This window comes from Pocillopora verrucosa, chromosome 8, assembly GCF_036669915.1.
Source record: "Pocillopora verrucosa isolate sample1 chromosome 8, ASM3666991v2, whole genome shotgun sequence".
In the NCBI taxonomy this organism is placed as follows: Eukaryota; Metazoa; Cnidaria; class Anthozoa; order Scleractinia; family Pocilloporidae; genus Pocillopora; species Pocillopora verrucosa.
In genome coordinates, this window is record NC_089319.1 from 6276024 (window position 1) to 6300332 (window position 24309).

General features: G+C 39.5%; 2 protein-coding genes and 2 pseudogenes across 2 annotated transcripts; all 4 read left to right on the forward strand.

Moving 5' to 3' along the window:
* The first annotated feature begins 5436 nt into the window (after nt 1-5436).
* LOC131769809 (BTB/POZ domain-containing protein 6-like) lies at nt 5437-7066 on the forward strand (annotated as a pseudogene).
* Nucleotides 7067-10454: 3388 nt separating this feature from the next.
* Nucleotides 10455-14859, forward strand: LOC131769745 (BTB/POZ domain-containing protein 6-like; annotated as a pseudogene).
* Nucleotides 14860-17769: 2910 nt separating this feature from the next.
* On the forward strand, nt 17770-20158 carry LOC131769830 (BTB/POZ domain-containing protein 6-like). Its single transcript, XM_059085559.2, has one exon. The coding sequence runs from the start codon at nt 18249-18251 to the stop codon at nt 19629-19631; it is 1383 nt and encodes a 460-aa protein (XP_058941542.2). The 5' UTR covers nt 17770-18248; the 3' UTR covers nt 19632-20158.
* Nucleotides 20159-22668: 2510 nt separating this feature from the next.
* On the forward strand, nt 22669-24262 carry LOC131769846 (BTB/POZ domain-containing protein 6-like). The gene has a single exon (XM_059085574.2). The coding sequence runs from the start codon at nt 22674-22676 to the stop codon at nt 23979-23981; it is 1308 nt and encodes a 435-aa protein (XP_058941557.2). The 5' UTR covers nt 22669-22673; the 3' UTR covers nt 23982-24262.
* The last annotated feature ends 47 nt before the right edge of the window (nt 24263-24309 follow it).

Genomic DNA, 24309 nt, shown 5'->3' on the forward strand with positions numbered 1-24309 from the left:
ACAGCTCGATCCCAAATAAGGGAAAATCTTCCAAAAATCCCAAAAATCTTCAAATTTTGACACTAGGATATCCACTGGTGTTGATGATTAACTGAAGAGAACCTGCATGTGCTTCGTGAGACAATTTTTGAAAAACAGAAAAAAAAGAAAAAACAGAGTGATCGTTTAACCTTTTCACTCTTAAGAATGACCAACAAGTAATTTCTCCTAACAACATCAACAAATTTTCCGATCGAAAAGTGATGAGGAATTGAACATCCACCAGCGAAAACTGTTTGATTTAACACGTGACTCTTTGAGCCGAAATTTAAAGAAAGATATCACTAACGGGGAAGAAAAAAAGGACATCGAGATCTTGGGAGTGAAGAGGCTAATTGATAACAGAAGGATGTGTTGTCAACTTCTAGTCAGTTTGCAAACCCAAAAATTATAAGAGATTTGCAATGATTGAAAATTAGCAAACATATAAAGAGCAAGATGGACGGGAGCAGCAATGAAACTGGGCGCATTTCAGTCATTTCACCCTACCCCCCTCGTTATTTACATCACAGTCAGAGTCTACACTTCTTGGTGACTACTCAGTATTGTCAGGCTTATGTGAGGGTCTCGATAGGGTTAACCGTTAGCCGTAAAATGAACAAAGAATTTAGTCATTTAAGTGTCAGTCGTATATAAGTTAACCGTAAAAATGTCCCAAGTGTCGTTATGTGTATTTCTGGATTAACCGTTAGTCATAAAATGGCCAATACTCTAACCGTTAGCAATAAAAGCCTTTTCCCCATTGAGACTCTCTCAAGACAGCTGCAGTATTAAAGATGATTAGCACATTGTTCGTCAATGATTCAACTACTTTTGCTCTCAAGTTTGTCTCCTTACCCCTCTTGTCTTACACATTGTATTTTGCCGTGTACGACCCCGTTGCCCCGCCTCCATTCAGTATTACGACGAAAAGATGGCTCATCATACCTTCCACGGTAATTTGATTGGATTTTGCCTCGTCAATAGTTTGTCAGATTCAATTTTTGATATAATTTAACCACGAGAAGTAGTTGAGAACCGCAGAGAATAAGAAAAATCGGATGGAGGTCTTTGAGGTACAAACGATTTCGCTGTAAATGCTAAGTTGCGTGACCTGTGTGACCATGTCAATTCAGCGGTAGCACTAATAGAACTGTTTCGATCCCATAAATCTTTGCTCAAAGTAAAACCAAAGCGAACTCATCAAAATTTGCTTTAAAAAAAGACATCTGCGAAGACTTTTGAGAGCGGAACACAACGATGGCGGCAGAAGAAAATTGGCAGACGAAACTATCAACTATTGTCGAGAAAACCGCTTTCATCTTCAACAAGGAGTTACTGAGCGATGTAAAATTTGTCGTTCCAATGTCAACTGACGAAAGGGAAAGTAAGAAAGTGATCCCAGCTCACAAGTTTGTGCTCGCAATCAATAGTCCTGTGTTCTTTGCCATGTTCTATGGTCAAATGGCGGAAACTAAAGACTCTATTGAACTGCCTGACTGTGAGTACGAGAGTCTGTTGGAGTTGTTTCGTTTCATGTACAGCGACAATGTGAATTTAAGCGGAAGTAATGTGATGCAAGTGCTGTACTTGGCGAACAAATACATGGTACCCTTGGTCCTGCCTCAGTTAGATAAAACACCCCAATACCATACTGAGAACCAAATGCTAAGGTCCTTCGTAAACTACTTCCTTTCCAGTCTCTCCAACTACTTTTCGAGCTGCAGAAAACTATGATTGGAGTGGAGTGGATAGGGTCAATTGGGGAGGGTAGAACCCTTATGACATTGCGTAACCAATAGCAACCTAGGGAAACTGAAGGCGACTTAAAGTGACTTTAGGCGACTCTAGGCGACTCAAGGCGACTTAAGGTCATAGAGTAGGCCTTCTATTGAAATGAGACATGAATGATGACTCAAGTTTGGTTCTCTGCGCTTCTTCTTAGGGTTGGAGGTATTAATAAACCATCTTGCCAGAAAAGAAAACCGTGCAGAAATATTGCTTGCATTTTGAAGTTGTAAGAGCGATGAACTGATAGAAAAGAAAGGTCATTGAAGACAGTATTAAATGTTTTCGACGGGTCACACACTGTTGAGTTGTAAGAAGAGACAAAATAAACAAAATAAATCTTCAGAATACAAATTGCCATTTGTTTGGGGCGGTTACTCAGTTGTTAAAGGATATCAATTGTATCGTGACATTAAACACGACTTTGCAGTTTTCTCTTTCTCTTTGATCGGAGAGAAAGAAAAATTATTGGCTGTGAACTGTTGCCTCAAACAATAATTGTTGTCACATTGTGTGAGATAAGACCCTCAAAGATACTGAGAGCAGACCAAAGAGATACCTATTGAAGAAATCTGGCAAAAGAAACTTCTAACACTTGTAGATAGAACCACTTCTATTTTCAACAATGAGTTACTGAGCGGTGTTTTTGTTCCTGTGTCGTCTGCTGAAAGTGATCCCAGCTCACAAGTTTGTTCTTGCAATCAGTAGTCCTGTGTTCTTTTCCATGTTCTATGATCAAATATAATGATGCAGACTAAAGACTCTATTGAACTACCAGACACCACAAAAAAAACCTATTAACCATCCCACGATATAACGAACATGGTTGTTTTTCCGCAAACTCGTTAAATCGAGGTTTTCGATATAACGAACCCTCGATATAACGAACCCTCGATATAACGAACCCTCGATATAACGAACCCTCGATATAACGAACCCTCGATATAACGAACCCTCGATATAACGAACCCTCGATATAACGAACCCTCGATATAACGAACCCTCGATATAACGAACCCTCGATATAACGAACCAATTTTCCCAGTCCCTTAGCACTTCGTTAAATCGAGGTTCCACTGTTACAACGAACTTTACGTGTTAATTTTCGTTTTAAATTGTTGTAATGGCCTTATTTTTTAAAAGGCACCAAATAGGTTCTTTGATTCTCGCCCGCGCACAAGATGGATACACTGGTACTACGTGAACTGTTACATTTCTTTAAGTACAATAATTCTAAGATTTGAATTGAGAAAGGTTCTATGTACCCCTTCTCCCGTCCCAGACCTCCCCCCCATCAATCCCCTTTACCATTCAGCATTGGGAGTTATTACGTCACGGGCGACGAGCGGGGGAAGAAGAAATGATCGAAATACGAATGGTCAGTGGGGAAACAACGTTAATACTTCATAAAGAGACATATCAATTGTAAAAAATGGTGAAAATGGTGTCGTAAAGCCGAAATGTCAACAGGAAACTTCGCTAAATAAAATGTTAAGCAATTTTTCAAAAGTGTTGATTGCACAAATATCTTTTACTGCTGTAATAAACAATGGAGGCATTGGAAAGGGTATCGGTGGCATCCGGAAGGGCATCAAGAAGAATCATATTCACGTTTTTTAACTTACAGCGTAACGTGCGTGGCGAAAAAAGAAAACCAAAACCGTGGCACCCAAATAATTCTCCCACCTTGCCCCAAAAAATGTTAAATTTTTCGCAACTTCGCCTGTTCCTGTTGGTAGGTCTGGCCAAGCCTTTATGGTCATTGGCCCCCGTATAGTCGCTAACTATGGCTTATAAATGCAGGCGTTTAGTGTTATTTGTAAAACTCCCCGGAAAAGTTTACGACAGTTAGACGAAACACGTCGGAGAATAAAACAGTTTTACAACTACTGTTCGCAGAGTGCTGCTCACCAGTTTAGTTTTTAACACAATTTAAAAAAATTAGTTGCGATAGCTGAGGCCAGTTTTTCCATGCAAGTCGTCTAGATATACCTTTCGCTGAGACGCCTACACAACATTTCTTATTTAACTTATTGGAACTCTTTACCTAACTTTGCCATGTCAGCTTCCAGTTTGAATTCCTTCAGATCTCGATTACTGAATTATCCCTGTACATAGTTTTGTTTTGTTATCTTGAAATGAGATTTATTCAGATTTTACTTTTTGTTCATTGTTCAGTTGTTTCTCAGCTTCTTTCTTCATTACAACGTATAGTTATTTATATTAGCCTTGGAGAGCAGTTTTTATATGAGAATTCAGTTTCTCCCATATTGCTTTCCTTTACCTATTGTACTTTTATATGGTAATTAAGATTTAATGAATATTACATAGTTATTGTTAGTTATTAATATTGTTGTATTTATTAGTAGTTATTGTATAGTAGAATTTTGTACAGTGGTAAAAAGCATCATTAAACTTGTTAAACTTTCACCTGCCGTTCGGTTCGGACCTTAAGTTTTCATTCTGAGTGCATTTGTTAAATTGAATAGGAAAAAAAAGAACACTTCGAACGGAAAACAGAATTATTGTTTAACGTCTGGATCTTTTGGGCAAAGGTCTCCTAAACGAGTAGCCTTGATCATAAATATTTAAGCATGGTTAACACATTAGCCTTAACTTGGCTGTTTCTCGAAGCTTAGTGTTTTCTTACTTGCCTTTTTCCACGTGAAATGGGGCGATTGAATTTACATAATAAACACTGAAAGAACTACAGCTGATGGAAATATTAAATTTCTTATCTTAGGCTGTGGATATAAACTTTTTAATGACTCTAAAAATATAAAAATCGCGAACAAAATTTATGTAGAGTTGCTTAGCTTTACATTTTTCCGGAATCGAAAGTCGATATTGCAAAATTCAAGTGAAAAGCAAACCAACTGTGATTAACGCCTCAAACAAGGCAAGATACTTTTTTTTCGTCATACAATAAGTTACATATCGTAAATATCGTTCTTCTTGATGCCTTTCCCGATGCCTCCGTTCGCTAATATAGCAGCAAAAATTTCGTTCCAGTCAAAGCGTTTGGAAAATTGCTCAACTTTTTAAGCAGCGAAGTGTAACTTGGTAACATTTTGACTTTACAACACGATTGTTTTCTGCAAGTTACAAAACGTAAATATGATTCTTCTTGGTGCTTTTCCGAATGCCACTGATGCCTTTTCCGATGCCTCCATTGTTTATTACAGCAGTAAAAGATATATGTACAATCAATACTTTTGAAAAATTGCTTAACATTTTATTTAGCAAAGTATAATGCTAACATTTTGGCTTTTTTTGGCTGATATGTCTTTATATGAATATTAAAGTTGTTTCCCCGCTGACCATTTGTATTTTGATCATTTTTTCTTCCCCCGCTCCTCGCCCGTGATGTAATAACTCTCTTCAGCATTGAGGACCGATTATGGATGCAAAAAGATGATAGATGCGTAATACGTCAGTAAACCTGCTATATTTATTATTTCGATGGAATTTTCAGATTGATCAAACGGCAATATTATTCAAACCCTTGTAATATATCAGGTTAAATGAAACCGTTCGGTTATCGTAACTTCATGAGCAGAGACGTGGACAACCTGGAAACGAGGAATTAACCCTCACGCTTGACTTGAGGAACAAATGTGTTACGTCAAGCAATACCTTTGACGGCAAACGTTGATAGTATTCAATAGAGTTTGATTTGTGAAAGGAACTGAGAGCAAAACCTAGCAATGGCAGCTGACGATAATTGGCAGACGGAACTTCCAACTCTCGTCGAAAGAACTGCCTTCATTTTCAACAACGAGATATTGAGCGATGTGAAGTTTGTTGTTCCTGTGTCGACTGGTGAAAGTGAAAGTAAGAAGGTGATCCCAGCTCACAAGTTTGTGCTCGCAATCAGTAGTCCCGTGTTCTTTGCCATGTTCTATGGTCTAATGGCGGAGACTAAAGACTCTATTGAACTACCTGACTGTGAGTACGAGAGTCTGTTGGAGTTGTTTCGTTTCTTGTACACCGACAAAGTGAATTTAAGCGGAAATAACGTGATGCAAGTGTTGTACTTGGCGAACAAGTACATAGTACCCTCGCTCGCCAAGAAATGTACAGAATATCTTCGCGACAACCTGAACGCATCTAATGTGTTTTTTATTCTGCCGCACGCTCGGAAATTTGAAAATAAAGACTTAGAAGATCGATGCTGGAAAGTGATTAAAGAGCAGACAGAAGAAGCTGTGACGTCAGATGGATTTATTTCAGTTGAGCGATCTGTTGTTGAATCTGTTGTGAAGCGAGAGAAGTTGAGCGTAACGGAACTAAAACTGTACAAGGCAGTCGATGGCTGGGCCGCGGCAGAAGTACAAAGGCAAGGACTTACTCCTGATGGAAAGACGAAGAGACGAATTCTTGGGGAGGACATTGTTAAGGCAATACGATTTCCACTGATATCACAGAAGGATTTTATGTCAGTTGTATTCGATTCTGATATTCTCACTTTTCATGAGGTTGGAAACATGATGAAACATTACAGCGGCGTTTTAAAATATCCTTTGTTATTTAAGGATACCGCAAGGAGCGGTATTCCGATGTATTATTCCGATTTCTAAAATTCAATCCGCCAATTGGTATGAACGGAACTTGGTCTTACTTAGGTAGAGCCGACAGTATTGGATTTGCAATCAACCAGCCAATCTTTCTACACGGTGTTCAGCATTTTGGCTCAGACGGCGGCAAGCATACTGTTTCTACCGAAGTTAAAGTTACAGCCCACAATTCTTGCCTCTGAAAGGAATCAGGAACATACTCTTCCATAAAGGAAGAGACTAATAATCATTATAGCTTCGATGTAATTTTTGATCCGCCAATTCGTTTGGAGGCTCATAAAAGCTATAGGCTTGTGTTGCTTATCAAGGGTCCTCCATCATGGTATCAAGGAGAGGGAGTTAAGTCTTTTGAATCGAAAGGAGTGCTGGTCAATTTCATGAAGGCAGTGGAGAGTGCCAATGGGACTTCGGAAACGAGTGGCCAATTTCCTGCTTTCATATTTAGTACTTGTCAGGCATAAATAATTGGAAATTAGTTTTGGATTGTTTTTGCTGCTAATAGTTGATGAAGTTAAAAATTATTGAATACGTACCGTACTTTTATTCGTTGCGACCTGGTAAGTGTTTAGAAGTGAATTAAGTGCTACGACGGAATATTGGAATGCTTTTGGAATGTTTCACCTATTACTTAAGTTGTAACATTAAACAATAATGATTTTCCGAAATAAAAATAAACCTTCGAACAGTTTGTTGTATCGTCAGCCAGAAATTAGATGGAGAATCCCCCCGGTAAATAAAATCTTTACTTTGAGACCAGTCAGTATTCTCGTCTTGGGAGGGGGGAGGGAGGGGGGGAAGTGGTTGCAGGATTTGGGGGATCACAAGATTTTCAGGGAGAATGGAGGGGGAATCTGTTGTCGCCAATAAAGTATAAAGAGGGGACTATAGAAAGTTGACTGCCAATAAGGGATATCATTAGAATAATACAGAGCTTTATGGGGGGAGGGGGATCAAATGTTATGAAATAATGCAAAAATTGCAACCATTTTGGAGTTTAAGTCTACGATTTGTTGATTTTCTTTGATGTGCTCTCATGAAGAAAGTTGATGATGATCACTGTTTAATTCAGAGTATGAACTGTAAGAAGATCATTTGCCCTTGAGGGTCTTTCGTCACGCCATAGAGATGAGCACCACTATAATAATTTTCTCGTCATGAAAGTTAAGTAGTCTGTTTCCTAGTATATATATTCTAGACTGGACCTCGCCCCCCTGACTAACTAGCAGACCTTACTCCCAGATGGCGAGGTCGATGGGAGATCGATGGGAGTCTGGGTCGAGCCAAGAAAACTGCAGCAGTATGAGATACATCAATTGGAACGAAGACAGTACATTACTTATAGGGTCTGCCATGCGCAGTGCATGATGTTGAAATAAGAGAAGGGACTGGTCATTATTGATCACTTGGTTGAAGGGGGGAGGGTGAGGGAAATTGGAGGATTTTGATGGTGTCACCACAAAATTTACCTGATCCCTTTCCCCCCCCCCCCCGAGAGGCGGTTAGGCTCTGTAACATTCTTATGGCCCTCCCCTCATTAGTAGTCAATTTTCTATAGTCCCCCTTTTTTGGCGACCATGTGATACCCCAAAATCTCCTTCACCCCCCCCCCCTCCTCACTCCCCCCCTACAGGCGATATATAATTAATGAATGGCCCCTAATAATTACAAAATTATAACTGTTAAAGAGGTCAGTAGCCATAACAAAGAAAAATTAAAAAAGGGCTGCTGCAAATGCGCAAAACAGGTAAAATTACTTGTCTTTAAATAATGCAGAGTCAACGCTCACGTAAATAATTGCACCAGGGAGGGTGGCTGTTGATTTGCCCAAATTATTTTTTCTTGTCTCGACAAAAGTCGTTAGGTGATACTATGAAATATCACTTGACCCTCCTTCTACATCGTTTAGCAGAACTGTTTCCTTCATTCCTTTTATTTCAACAAAGGCATGTTATGGAAAATGTGTCTATCGTTTTGTGGCAGAGTGAAGATGAGAATCGTCTACCACATCCCACTTTTTGCTTCTTTGGTGCACAGTGATTCATAATTGCAATCATTGATTATTTTGTAGTAAAGTTATTCAGAAAACATCCCGAAACAAATTTAGTCCGCTATTCATATGAGGGCCTAAATAACACGTAACGGTTGGCCGGAAAGAGAGCGTTGCGTGACGTGTAACACCACGGGTGGTTTATCCTTTATTCTCCAAAAAAGTTTAAACTGAAATACAAAGTTGAGAGAATGTTAATAGAGAGTAGAAAACGACCCCCAAAAAACACGGACGTAATTATCATGTGTATCGGAAGAGAGTGTCGTTTTGTTGCAAATTAACAACCTATAACAGCCCATAATACTGCACAATGTCAGTGCCACTGGGCAACAGTAGAAATCATAACTTTATTATAAGCTCATTGTCACTGACGATACTGCATACAGAAAATCACATTCACAGTTACACGTGACTACAACTGACTGACCTCAACTATTAACGCAAGCTTAGAGCCTTGTTTTATTCGTCAAAGAGCGAATGGCGCAACGTACATAAACTGACAAATGTTTAATAAATCATTTCCACAGAAAAAAAACTAGAATATAAATTTTTGTTCAAATCCTCCAAACGAAAGTATGGAAAAAAAACATCAGCGTAATACCTGTTATGGGAGATGACGATAGAAGCACGCTTAAGATGATCAGCTGACAAAAAGCGTTCATAGACATATCCTGTATGTTGGTTAATAATAATGGGGTTGTTGACCTAAGCTGATCGCTGATCAGCGTTATCCGTCAACACTTTGACAACATTATATCAAACATTAATTTATCCGTTAAAGATTAGCCCGACGGGTGCATGATTGTCTTTTATCATGGTTCAAGGGGCTAGGAAAGGATATTCCAATCTAGGGAGAGGGGCGAAGAATGGGAGGGGAGGGGGGCGAAGGGGGAGGTCATTTATTGTTTTTTGTTTTTTTGCGGACTCCTTTCTCACACAGCTCGATCCCAAATAAGGGAAAATCTTCCAAAAATCCCAAAAATCTTCAAATTTTGACACTAGGATATCCACTGGTGTTGATGATTAACTGAAGAGAACCTGCATGTGCTTCGTGAGACAATTTTTGAAAAACAGAAAAAAAAGAAAAAAACAGAGTGATCGTTTAACCTTTTCACTCTTAAGAATGACCAACAAGTAATTTCTCCTAACAACATCAAGAAATTTTCTGATCGAAAAGTGATGAGGAATTGAACATCCACCAGCGAAAACTGTTTGATTTAACACGTGACTCTTTGAGCCGAAATTTAAAGAAAGATATCACTAACGGGGAAGAAAAAAAGGACATCGAGATCTTGGGAGTGAAGAGGCTATTTAATAACAGAAGGATGTGTTGTCAACTTCTAGTCAGTTTGCAAACCCAAAAATTATAAGAGGTTTGCAATGGTTGAAAATTAGCAAACATAAAGAGCAAGATGGACGGGAGCAGCAATGAAACTGGGCGCATTTCAGTCATTTCATGGTGACGTTTTCCTTACCCCCCCCGCCCCCCGTCCCCCCGCCGTGAAGTGTCGGTCGTATATAAGTTAACCGTAAAAATTTTTCCTATCTCCAAAGTGTCGTTATGTGTATTTCTGGGTTAACCGTTAGCAGTCAAAGCCTTTTCCCCATTGACTCTCTCAAGACAGCTGCAGTATTAAAGATGATTAACACGTTGCTTGTCAATGATCCAACTACATTTTGCTGGTTGCTCTCAAGTTTGTCTCCTTACCCCTCTTGTCTTACACATTGTCCTTTGCCTTATACGACCCCGTTGCCCCGCCTCCATTCAGTATTACGACGAAAAGATGGCTCATCATACCTTCCACGGTAATTTGATTGGATTTTACCTCTTCAATAGTATTTTTGATGTAATTTAACCACGAGAAGTAGTTGAGAACCGCAGAGAATAAGAAAAATCGGATGGAGGTCTTCGAGGTACAAACGATTACGCTTAAGTTGCGTGACCTGTGTGACCACATCAATTCAGCGGTAGCACCAATAGAACTGTTTCGATCCCATAAATCTTTGCTCAAAGTAAAACCAAAGCGAACTCATCAAAATTTGCTCTAAAAAAAAGACATCTGCGAAGACTTTTGAGAGCGGAACACAACGATGGCGGCAGAAGAAAATTGGCAAACGAAACTATCAACCATTGCCGAGAAAACCGCTTTCATCTTCAACAAGGAGTTACTGAGCGATGTAAAATTTGTCGTTCAAATGTCGACTGATGAAAGCGACAGTAAGAAAGTGATCCCAGCTCACAAGTTTGTGCTCGCAATCAGTAGTCCTGTGTTCTTTGCCATGTTCTATGGTCAAATGGCGGAAACTAAAGACTCTATTGAACTGCCTGACTGTGAGTACGAGAGTCTGTTGGAGTTGTTCCGTTTCTTGTACAGCGACAATGTGAATTTAAGCGGAAGTAATGTAATGCAAGTGCTGTACTTAGCGAACAAATACATGGTATCCTTGCAGGTATACACATGTGAATGCTTAGACAAACACTGACGGATATGGAACTACAAGTGAGATGACCCAGTGGACCTGTCAGAGTTGACCAAAAACCTTTTTCGATGTGATCCTCAAGAGCAAGTTAGAGAACCCTTTATATGAAGAATAATAATTTAAGCGGAAATAACGTGATGCAAGTGTTGTACTTGGCGAACAAGTACATAGTACCCTCGCTCGCCAAGAAATGTACAGAATATCTTCGCGACAACCTGAACGCATCTAATGTGTTTTTTATTCTGCTGCACGCACAGAAATTTAAAAATAAAGACTTAGAAGATCGATGCTGGAAATTGATTAAAGAGCAGAAAAGAAAGAAAGAAAGAAAGAAAAGAAAGAAAGAAAAGAAAGAAAGAAAAGAAAGAAAGAAAAGAAAGAAAGAAAGAAAGAAAGAAAAGAAAGAAAGAAAAGAAAGAAAGAAAAGAAAGAAAGAAAAGAAAGAAAGAAAAGAAAGAAAGAAAAGAAAGAAAGAAAAGAAAGAAAGAAAGAAAGAAAGAAAAGAAAGAAAGAAAAGAAAGAAAGAAAGAAAGAAAGAAAAGAAAGAAAGAAAAGAAAGAAAGAAAAGAAAGAAAGAAAAGAAAGAAAGAAAAGAAAGAAAGAAATGAAAGAAAGAAAGAAAGAGAGAAAGAAAGGAACATACTCTTCAATAAAGGAAGAGACTAATAATTATTATAGCTTCGATGTGATGTTTGATCCGCCAATTCGTTTGGAGGCTCATGAAAGCTATAGGCTTGTGTCACTTATCAAGGGTCCTTGAGAGAGGAGTGCAGGTCAATTTCATGAAGTCAGTAGAGAGTGCCAATCACACTTCGGAAACGAGTGGCCAATTTCCAGCTTTCATATTTAGTACTTGTTAAGCATAGATAATAGAGAATTATTTTTTGATTGTTTTTGCTGCTAATAATTGACGAAGTTAAAAATTATTGAATACGTACTTTTGTTCTTTGCAACCTTGTAAGTGTTCAGAAGTGAATTAAGTGTCACGACGGAACATTGGAATGCTTTTGGAATGTTTCACTTATTACTTAAGTTGTTACGTTAAACAATAATGACATTCTGAAATGAAAATAAACCTTCGAACAGTTTGTTTGTATCGTCAGCCAGAAATTAGATGGACACTTCCCCTGGTAAATTACAGCTTTACTTTGGTACCAGTCAGTATTCCTCGGCTTTTAAGCCGACGGTTAAAACCCTTTAACTCCCATGAGTGACCAAGACAGAATTTCTTCTTACAATATCTATACAATATCATGCAGACAAGTGATAAGACTAAAGAAAAATATCCATTACGGGATTACTAATTGATCTGATATCAAATTCTCCAAACTAACATGATGAGAATCATTCTGCAGGCAGTAAGGGGAATTAATAATGAGATCTTGGGAGTTAAAGGGTTGAGAGGGGGTGGGATTTTTAGGGAGAATGGAGGGGAGATCTGTCGTCTCCAATAGAGTATGAAGAGGAGACTATAGAAAATTGACTGTCAGTGAGGGGCATCATTAGAATAATGCAGAGCCTTAGGAGGAAGGGGGTGGGGGGGGGGGTTGTGGAGGGATCAAATTAATTTTATTGTGACAAAAATAAAAATTTCGAAATACCCCCCTCCCCTACCCTAGGCGATGGCCGGTGCCTTTAGCGATGTGTGAGTTTTTACAGCTTATTACTGTTCAGTGCCTTTCGAGTTGATGCATTGGGGGCAAGGAATTTCTGTACCAAATCAATTTCTTTGCCTCTTCTGAAGCTTAGGATATTATTTTGAATTCGGAGGATGCGATCGAGGTCATCTTTTATTCTCCACGAAAGGTAAACTGAAATACAAAGTTCGGAGAGTGTTAAAAGAGAGTGGAAAACAACCCCCAAAAAACACGTACGTAATTATCATGAGTATCTGAAGAGAGTATCGTTTGGTTGCAAATTAACAGCCCATAATAATACACAATGTCAGTGCCACTTGGCAACAGTAAAAATCATATCTTTATTAAAGGCTCATTGTTTACCTGACGATACTGCATACAGAAAATCACATTCACAGTTACACGTAAAAATCATAAGAGGTTTGCGCTGGTTGAAAATTAGCAAACATGAAGAGTTAGACCAGTCAAACTGTTTAAATTCCCATAAATCTTTGCCCAAAGTGAAACCACAGCAAACATGCCAAAATTTGCACCAACTTAACAAAAAATCTGCGAAGAGTATCGAGAGCGGAACACAACGATGGCGGCAGAAGAAAACTGGCAGTCGAAACTATCAACCATAGCCGAGAAGACCGCTTTCATCTTCAACAAGGAGTTAGTGAGCGATGTAAAATTTGTCGTTCCAATGTCGACAGACGAAAGCGAAAGAAAACTCACAAGTTTGTGCTCGCAATCGATAGTCCTGTGTTCTTTGCCATGTTCTATAGTCAAATGGCCGAGACTAAGGACTCTATTGAACTGCCTGACTGTGAGTATGAGAGTCTGTTGGAGGTGTTTCGTTTCATGTACAGCAACAATGTGAATTTAAGCGGAAGTAATGTAATGCAAGTGCTGTACTTGTCGAACAAATACACGGTATCGCTTGTCGAGAAATGCGAAGAATATCTTCGAGAAAACCTGAAAGCATCGAACGTGTTCTGTATTCTGCCGCACGCTCAGAGATTTGAAGATTAAGACTTAGAAGATCGATGCTGGGAAGTGATTAAAAACCAGACAGAAGAAGCTGTGACGTCAGACGAATTTATGTCAGTTGAGAGATCTGTTGTTGAATCTGTTGTGAAGAGAGAAGTGTTGAATGTGACGGAAGTGGAACCGTTCAAAGCTGTTGATCGCTGGGCCACAAAAGAATGTGAAAGGCAAGGGATGACTTCTGATGGAAGGACAAAGAGACAAATTCTCGGAGGAGATAGTGTTAACGGAATACAGTTTCCTCTGATGGAAGAGAAAGATTTTGTATCTGTCGTATTGGACTCTCATCTCTTGAATATTGAAGAATTATGCAACATGATAAAACTCTACAACAATGTTTTGAATATTCCTTTACCGTGCGTATAAGCCTGTAGAGGTATTTTACGATGTCAGAGACTTAAGATGTTTTTCTCAGGACCATACTGGGGTAACAATGGCAAAGACCCTGACTGTATCATTCTCACCGTCAACAAGCCTATCGGTTACACGGAGTTGAACATTTTGGTTCTGATGGAGGCGAATACACAGTTAAGACAGACATTTTTGAACCCATGTACAACACCTCGCTCGTGAGTCGAGCGGGAAATCATACTTCAGAAAAAAGCGATACCCACGTTATCCATACCGCGGATGTCCTTCGAGAAAAAATTCGTACGCGAGCTAGTCTCACTAACATCCTAGCAAACTATATATCAGAGAAAAGTATAATAACTTCAGTTTACGATTAAGATTTAATTTAAGCGCCTTTTCTTTTAAGGAAGACACAGGAAGTGTCAAGAGCCGGTAAGGCGTGAAACGACCGAAGGTTCTTTTATTGAATTTATCGGGTATCGGATGCCGCAGCACGAGCAAAATGGCTGCACAGTCTCATTCACAAGGCACTAATCAACAAAAGTGTGTCAGGCTTTTTTTGATATTCTGATTTGTTGTCTAGATATCGGCACCTTAAGTTGGAGGGTAAACTGGAAAATCAGGAATCCGGAATTCCGGCGGAATTCCGCCGTAATTTCGCCGGAATTTTTCAACGTCCGTTTTTTTTAAATTCAAAATGACTCCGATGATTTTCCGAAGAGTGTACGAGCTCCGAATATACTCCGAAGATTAACCGAAGATTATACGATGGTTTCCAAAGTTACCCGGAGAGCCCCGAATTTTTGAAGGCTTGCTTTTTCAATTCTTTTTTTTTCTTCTATCAAGATTTTTCTGAGGAGTGTACGAGCTACGAATATATACACCAAGGATTAACCGAAAATTATCCGAGGGTTTCCGAAGTTACCCGGAGATTACCGAGGAACAATCGAACCCCCGGCTTCATCTATTTTTCACTTATTTTTCTATTTTATCTTTTGTTTATTTTTAATTATTAACATCTATTTTTAACGGCCGTTAAACTAAATAATAAACAGCAAATCATTCGTCAAATTATGGGTTAAGGCGGGGGTAAACCTGAAATTCGCTCAAAAACTGAGTTTTTTGTTTTCCTCGGAATTTGCAGCTTTGGGTATTCAACTTCGCTATGGAAAAATAATTTTCTACTTATTTTCACTATTTTTGCCTTTTTGAGCGATTTCAAAATTCCCGCTCTGGCTAATGGTGTGGTTACCATGGCAACGAGAAGAGCATTTTTTGGATTTTTCAGTTGTTTATGATGTGTTATTCTGGCAACCAAGCTCCCAAACGGGCAGGATTTAACGAGATACTTTATGTAGTCTTATCTGAAGGGTTTTCTAGGGTCAAACCCATTATGGGATAGATTTAGAGGCAGTTTTGGTCGAATGTGACACTCGGTGTACTCGGAGCAATCAAAGGAAAAGTTATAATCAAAGGAAAAGTTATATCGAAAATGGTCGGAAAGAAAAGTAGATCTGTCTACAGGAAGAAAAGAAAGAGAAGTTTTTCTGGAAGGCGAAAACAGAAACAAGAGTCTGAAGAAACAGCTCCCGATGTTGACGAAATCGCCGCCTCAACTCCGAGCACTTCGCTGGATGAAAATCAGCTCTCCGACTCGGACTCTAAGGAAACCGTTGGTTCCTCCAGAAAGAAAATGAAATATGCCCCTCCTTTTAGACAGCTCTGATGAAGAGTTTACCTTCAATACCGAGGAAAGCGAGGGATTAAGATTAATAAATGAGAAAAATTTACCACGGCCGTCTCAAAGGCACACGTGTGTGAGAAAGGTAAGAGATTTTTTTAAATCTATGTCTTTCTCTGTTCTCGATTATGACTTATTTCCCATATCATATCGACCCATAGTTCCAGTTTTTCCCTGCTAAATACACTGATTTATCTATTAAATCTTGGATTGGGTAAGAGAAAGATTTTTAGGTATTGTGCATATACACTGTAAACAAAAAATTATGGGGAAAAATCTCAGAATGTGTATTTCTGACTTGAGGTCTTTACTTTGCTTATAACAAAATTGCCCGATTTATGTTACAATTTTCACTTGATTTGTCTTTAGGCACCTTAACTCTTGAGGAAGATAAAAGTGCAAGAGTGGGGGTTACAGTTTTCCCTTCAGTGTAGTTCCTGTGAGGAATCCAGTCCACTTCCACCATCCAGTGGTGTGACCCAGTTAGGGAAATCATATGACATTAACCGCCGAGTCTTTTAGTAGGCTAAAAATCATGGAGAGGCTTTGTATCCCTGGTGGTGTTTGTACAAGAGTGGCAACACATGCAAAAGACAGTAAAAGATTGGTTAAGTCCAATTTGCAGGTTATGCAGAAGGAAAAGAGATGGCGTCAAGGGAAGCGACTTCTGAGGACTCATCGAGAGGAAGCCCTTCAAGAAGCTGAAGGAGTTACTTATGAACCAGGAGGCTTTTAAATTACTTTTAGATACTCCTGTGGACAAAATATGGACACTTGGGCCACTATAGTGGTTACATATTGTAAAAAATTAAGTTTGATTGCTATCTGTAAGTTTAAAGGCTATTTTCTCATTACGCAAAATTTTGTCTTCAAGAAAAGATATCTTGACAACAATTTATCCAATTGATCTGAAATTTTCAGCATTTGTTCCTTTTGATAAGTTTTGTGTCATAAGCAGAGCAATTTTCCATATGATGTATGTACTTAAAGTTATGAAGTGAAACACCCCTCTGATTTTCCATGTCAAATTTAATTGATCATCATTTAAAATGTTTTCAACATATTAGAAATCCCTCTGCTTATAACAATAAGCAACATGTCTTCTTTGAATTGATACTAAAAACATTATTTTTTATTAATTCCAGAAGGAGTTATCTTTTCTTAAGTAACCCCTGGTAGAACCCTGCAGGTGGCTCAATTAAACGAGTGGTATCCTATTACAATAGACATGTTGAGTCTGAAATATTTTTTTTCATGATCTTCAAGTCATAAGCTTTCCAGGGATATATAGTTTGCCTAAGTTTTGAAGTAAGTCCTAGCTGTGAAAAATGAGTGAAAAATGGGCATTTTTTCAGGTTTACCCCCGCCTTAACATGGTCAGCGTCCCTTTAATCGAGATCTCGATTATTCATCAAAACCGTACAAGGAAAATATAGCAAAGCCTAAGTCAATCTGCCATTTACTCAATTACAATTCCGGGAAAGCACTTCTTAACGAAAGCGATAAGCTCTTCCGTTAGAGACGGGCCTTCCTCAGTCCTCCACAACAGACCTTGCAAGTGGCCTGCTTGGAACCAGGGACGACGTGTGCACAGACACGCTATGTTAATATGGTAGTACCTTCTTTGTGCTCTTCCTAACTTCCAACATTTGGTGCAATCTAGGTACAGATTTGGATTCCAGTCCACCTCTAAACGTCCAATGACTGCTATGCTGTCAACAGATTGAGAGTCTTTTTGAAAAAACGAAAAAGCGAGAAGAGACAAAAACGGGGGTTTCCCTTAATTTGAAGGCACCGAAGGGAAAAATCCCATTCCTCTTGACCTGTTCATTGTCTGAAAAAGCAAAAGTAAAACCTCTTTGGACTTCTAAGACGCAGTCTTCCTCGGGGCTTTCCCATTCATTCCAAAAATACAAAAAGCTGCTGTTAGCACTTTTTGCATCATTTTTGCACTGTCACGAGACACACAAGGATGACTCTTGTTATTTCACTCTGCAAGACGTGATTGTCGATGAGCAATGTCTTTCTCTAGCTATTTGGAAACTAGGCTGTTAATCACCGAGAAAATTTTGAGAATTGAAGTTTGCGAGACATACGTGACTCATCATCTGATGCGACTGTCTGGTGACATCACTTCTCTCTTGAAATAAGATATGAATGATGATTCAATTTTTGTTCCCCGCGCTTGTGCTAGGGATTGAGGATATTCATAAATCATCTTACCAGAAAAGAAGAGAAAACCGTACAGAAATATTTCTTGCCTTTTTGAGTTGTAAGAGCGACGAACTGAAAGAAGAGAAAGGTTATCGAGGACAGTGTTAAATTTTTCCGACGGGTTAGACACTGTTCAGTCGTAAGAAGAGAAAAAATTAATAAAATTAATCTCCTTATATAATTTGTCAGCTGCTTGGAGCGATTACCTGTTGTAGGATATCAATTGCATCATAACATTTAACACGGCTTTGCAGTTGTCTCTTTCTCTTTGACCGGAGAGAAAAAAAAATAGACGTCTTCTAACTGTTGCCTTAACACATTGTGTGAGATAAGGCCCTGAGAGATACTGAGAGCAGACCAAAGAGATGCCTATGGAAGAAATCTGGCAGACGAAACTTCCAACTCTTGTTGATAGAACCACTTCTATTTTCAACAGTGAGTTACTGAGCGATGTAAAATTTGTCGTTCCGGTGTCGACTGCGGAAAGTGAAAGTAAGAAAGTGATCCCAGCTCACAAGTTTGTTCTTGCCATCAGTAGTCCTGTGTTCTTTGCCATGTTCTATGGTCAAATGGCGGAAACTAAAGACTCTGTTGAACTGCCTGACTGTGAGTACGAGAGTCTGTTGGAGTTGTTCCGTTTCTTGTACAGCGACAAAGTGAATTTAAGCGGAAGTAATGTGATGCAAGTGTTGTACTTGGCGAATAAATACATGGTGCCTTCACTCTTTGACAAGTGCACAGAATACCTTTGCAACAACTTGACAACATCCAACGTGTTTTGTATCCTGACACATGCTCAGAAATTTGGCGGTAAATCTTTAGAAGATCGATGCTGGGAGGTGATTGAGCGGCGAACCGAAGAAGCTGTGATGTCAGACGAATTTGTTACAGTTAAGCGATCTGTTGTTGAATCTGTTGTCAAGAGAGAAGTATTAAATGTGAAAGAGGTGGAACTGTTCAAAGCTGTTGATCGCTGGGCCACAAAGGTGTGTGAAAAGGAAATTCCAATAGCCTCCAATGATGGAGAAAGAAAGAGACGAATTCTTGGAGATGAGATCGTTAAAGCAATACGGTTTCCACTGATGTCGGAAGAGGTGTTTATGTCTGAGGTGCCTAATTCTCACATCCTTACTCCTTATGAGGTTGAAGACATGATAAAGCATTACAGAGGGGTTCTTCAGTCACCTTTGCCGTTTAAGAAAGGCGCGAGGGGTAAAATTGACTACATCCGTTGTAACCGATTTCAAAAGTTTAATGCTCCGTGCAGTGGAAGCGATGGTTGGTTAGGTGCCGGGTATTACAGTGTTACAGTCCCAAGCTCCGGTGGTTCTTGGTCTTACAATGGTGCAGCGGCTGACAGTGTCAATTTTACAGTCAACAAGCCAATCATGTTACACGGAGTTCAACACTTCGGTTCTGTAGGTGGCAACTACACGGTTTCCACTGAAGTTAAAGATACCACCCACAACTCTTGTCTTGGAAAAGAATCAGGAACTTACACCTCAGAAAAGGAAGACAGGAACAATTATTATGGCTTTGATGTATTGTTTGATCGTCCAGTTTCGCTGGAAGCAAACAAACAGTACACCTTAATGTCTGTTATCGAGGGTCCTTTGTCATGGTATGGAGCGGAAGGACAAATGTCCGCTGAGTCAGGAGGGGTGCAATTCAGTTTCAGTGATTCAGACGATGATTCTAACAGCACCTCGGTTACAAACGGCCAGTTTCCAGTCATTATTTTCAATTAATTTCTGGGTACACTACTAAGTGGTTTCTCTCGTTTTACTCCTTAAGTTTTTCCTTGTCAAAAAAAGACTTCAATTGAAGGTACGTCTACTACGGATGAAAGAAGTTGTAAGAAATTATCAACTGGCAATTAAAAGAAAGCTAAATGAATTTCGAATTTGGTCCATTAGTTTTTCTTAGTTTAAAATTTTTCTAACGTTCGTATGCGTAAAAAGGCACCAAATAGGTCGTTTGATTCTGGCCCCTTTGATTCCATCATCAGAAAAATAGCAGAGTGGCAAAGTTTAGTTCAAGGCGTTTGTGACGAAGTTTTCATGTTTTTATCGGTACAATTTCTTGTTGATTGTTACAATTCAATTTAGCTCTGTAGGCAAGTCGAGGCGTTATGACCAGGAGCAATGACTTTCAAGGATTTATAAAGTTAAGAATTTCTCCAAGGTTTTCATACTGGCAGACATAAACTACGGTATTAAACAAGGATTTTCAGCCCTGAAATCGTGATGTTAGGCTCTAGTTGAGTAAATTTTAGGTGAAAGAACTCTTGAAAGACAACAGACTTGTATTAAATGTCGATTTTCAATAAAAGTGAAAACATTTCATTTTTCAAGATGTCTTCTTTCACAGAGTACATTCCAGAAACCTCAGAGTACTCCTCCCCGAAAAGCCTGGTCTCAGTGTGAACTGTTATATGTATCATTAGGAACCTACACTCATTAATTCAGCGGGCGGATACATATTTTCTACAAAAAGAGTAGGAGGAAAGAAATTACTGTCATTGAAGAGAATTGAAAGCGGCACCTTAGTAGGCGATGGCTACAGAAGAAACTGGCATCGCCTTTACGGTAAGCCGAGCCTCGTTTATTTTCAACCACAAGGTACTGAGCGATATGAAGGTTGTTGTTCCAGTATCGAATAACGGAAGTGAAAGTAAGGTGATCTCAGCTCACAAATTTGTTCTTGCAATCAGTAGTCCTCTGTCTTCTGCCAGTTTTATGGTCAAATGGCGGAGACTTAAGACTCTATTGAACTTGCCTAACTGTGAGTACGAGAGTCTGTTGGAGTTTTTTTTCGTTACATTTACAGCGACACTGTCGTTGGAGTGAAATTAAGTGGAAGCAATATGATGCAAGTTCATTACCTGGCGAAAAAATTGACACCTTTGCTGGCTGAGAAATGCTCTGAATACCTGAAATGGATCCTGACATCATCCGGCGCATTCATAATTCTACACTACGGACAGAAATTTGAAGATTAACGTTTGGAAGGTCGATGTTGGGAAGTACTGAACTGTTCTGTTCGCAGGGCCACAAAAGAATGCGAAAGGCAAAGTAGATCTTCTGATGGAGAAGCGAAAAGACGAATTCACGGGGACGAAATTGTGAAACCAATACGGTTACCAATGATGTCGCAAAGGAGTTTACTTCTGCTGTCTTAAATTCTCTTTTACCGACTGATGAAGAGTTGAGCATCGTTATGAAATACTACAGCGATTAATTCACGTCTCCTCTACCATTCTGAGACATCCCAAGGCGTAAGAAGAAACACCCAACCGCTCAGACGTTCCTGGTTGTACGAGGAAATCTCTAAAGGGCAACTGCGTGGACTTCCATAGGTGTACTGAGGAGTTCTTAGAGGAAACCCGCTCTATTATATTAACTATTCCAGTCTTCTAAATATGTTTAGGGGTTATTCTGGCTTCAATTCTCAGTCGAAAAACCCATCACGTTACTTGTAGTTCAGCACTTTGGCTCGGAAGATGTGAAGAGAAAATGGTATCTACAGAGGTTAGAGATACAACAAACAACGCATCGGTTGCACATCAATCTGAAACATACCCTTCAGGAATGGACGACATTGAGAATTATTACGGTTTTCATGTATCGTTTGATTGTCCTGTTTATTTGGAGACACATAAACAGTACAAGGTGCAGTCGATTGTCGACGATCCTATCTCATGGAGCGGAAAACAAGGACAGACATTTGTGGAATCCGAAGGGGTGCGATTCACTTTCAGTGATGCAGAAGATGTTAAAGCTGATGACACTTCCGTAGTGCACAGCTTATTTCCAGCTTTTCTCTTGTCTTAATAATATCACGAGTTCGGAAGATGCTTCAGCGGACGATACTCATTCTTATCAAGACCTCGCGCGCTGATTTTCCCAACAGGTACCAGGGGCAAATAAATAACTCGTCTTTTCCAGCTTGAAACAAGTAACACTATTATCATGTTTGGTTTACATTAAACAGATCAAAACAAGGAGGTTGTTTCTTCACCTATCATCATCATTTGTATCACTTGTCTGTTTGATCAACTCGCAAAATGTCTTCCAATCAATAACACTATCTCTATCTATGTCAATCTAAAACCTTATCTTCAAAATTCCCGTCTTCTTCCTTTTCACATATCATTTAGGTCACAAACTCATATTAAATTTATTCATCAAGCAAGCATGTATCGTCGTCTTTTATGTTGATCGGGTTTAACGCATGGTTGCGTCGGCGTCGAGGGACCAATTTGGGAAAATAATTGGAAGCACGAAATTTCTTGCTAATTTACATTTTACTTTAATTTGCTTTTTATCCTGAAGTGCGCAGTTGATTTTTTAGTTTGCCGACCTTCCTAGTTGTTGTTTAGTCAAATGATGCTTGACAAGACGATTGGATTCTAAAAGAATACCACTTAGTTGAGAAGTACATGCGTACCACGGGAATTAACAGCTTTTAAAATTCCTTTTGTCTTAAATAGAACAATTGCAAACTTGTGGTGACGATTGCTGTTTGAGCACATCATAGCCAGGCTGCAAGCAAGCCCTTTACCTCCTAACTAGCGCTTCGGTACGAACCTTCTTTGCCCAAGACGAGCCGACGAGAGGTGTACAATGGGGATTCAAAATGACAGGTCCTGTCATTTTTCACCAATCAGAATTTGTTTCTTTTGTTTCTTTTGTTTCTCGCACTTTTTTAATTCAAGCAGCTGTTGTTTCCAATAGACCTTATTGAAGAGTATTACTTAAGTACATGTGTAAGCGCGGTGAAAGAAGAGCATGGAAGTAGGCTGGCAGACGAAGCTACAAGGTCTCGTAGAAAGAACCGCGTTTATTTTCAACAACGAGTTACTCAGCGATGTAAAATTTGTCGTCCCATTTTCGCCTAGTAAAATTGAATTACGTACGAAGGTAATCCCAGCTCACAAGTTTGTGCTCGCAGTCAGTAGTCCCGTGTTCTTTGCCATGTTCTATGGTCGAATGGCAGAGACTAAAGACTCTATTGAACTGACTGACTGTGACTACGAGAGTCTGTTGGAGTTGTTCCGTTTCTTGTACAGCGACAAAGTGAATTTAAGGGAAAGTAATGTGATGCAAGTGTTGTATCTGGCAAACAAATACATGGTGCCTTCACTCGCCGAGAAATGTTCAGAATATCTCCGAGACAGTTTGACAGCATCAAACGCGTTCAGTATTCTGACGCTCGCTCATAAATTTGAAGATAAAAATTTGGAGTATCGATGCTGGAAAGTTATTGAGAAGCAGACAGAAAAAACTGTGAGAGGAGACGAATTTGTTACAGTTGAGCGATCTGTAGTTGAATCTGTTGTGAAGAAAGAAGTGTTGAATGTGACAGAAGTGGAACTGTTCAAAGCTGTTGATCGCTGGGCTACGAAAGAATGTGAAAGGCAAGGATTAACTGTTAATGGAGAGAGCAAAAGAAGAATTCTTGGAGAGGAGATAATTCGAGCAATACGGTTTCCGTTGATGTCACTGAAGGAGTTTGAGTCAGTTGCGCTCGACTCTAATATTCTAACCATGGATGAGGTACGCGATATGATGAACCATTTTAAGGGCGCTTTAAAATTACCTTTGCCATTTATGGACAGCGCCAGGATCCATTTCCGTTGTAACCGATTTCCAAAATTCAATGTACCGGCCGGAAGTGGCTGGTACCACAGTGGAGCGTACAGTGTAAATTTTACCATCAACAAGCCTTTAAAGCTTCTTGGAGTGGAACAGTTTGGCTCAGAAGATGGCGAGTATACCGTGTCTACTGAAGTTAAAGATACAGCGCACAACTCTTGTCTTGGAAAAGTATCAGGAACGTACACTTCAGTAAAGGACGATACGGACATCTACTTTGGCTTCGATGTAATGTTCAATCGTCCAGTTTGTTTGGAGGGAAATAAACAGTACACGTTGGTGTCAGTTGTAAAGGGTCCTGTGTCATGGTACGGAGAAGAAGGACAATTGTCCGTTGAATCCGGAGGGGTGCAGTTCACCTTCAGTAAATGTACATTCAAGAATGATAACGGTCACAGCTCAGTGACTTCAGGCCAGTTTCCAGCTTTCATTTACAGCTAAATTTTGGTTACAGTACGTAACAGAATCACTATTTGGGGGACAGGTCGTTATTCGTGGCCGAGGGGGTGGGGTAGACGATTTGGGTGGATGAAGGATCTCGGGGGTTCACGTGGTTTCCAGGGGGATAAATAATGACCGGTCGCTTGAGTGTTTTCATATTTCACTCCGAAATTAGAGGTCTATGAGCCATGTGAACAGGATGGTGTCCTGGCGGTTTTAGGATACTAAATACTTGTGATGGGTAAAATAATTCACCTCTCAGAAAATTACACCTTGATATTCAGAACCAAATGAATCGCAAACCATATATAGTTTGCACAAATGTAAA

What these genes read in the sequence shown, in the direction of transcription:
- LOC131769830 (XM_059085559.2), top strand. Translation starts at nt 18,249, where the DNA reads ATGCCTATGGAAGAAATCTGGCAGACGAAACTTCCAACTCTTGTTGAT.
- LOC131769846 (XM_059085574.2), top strand. Translation starts at nt 22,674, where the DNA reads ATGGAAGTAGGCTGGCAGACGAAGCTACAAGGTCTCGTAGAAAGAACC.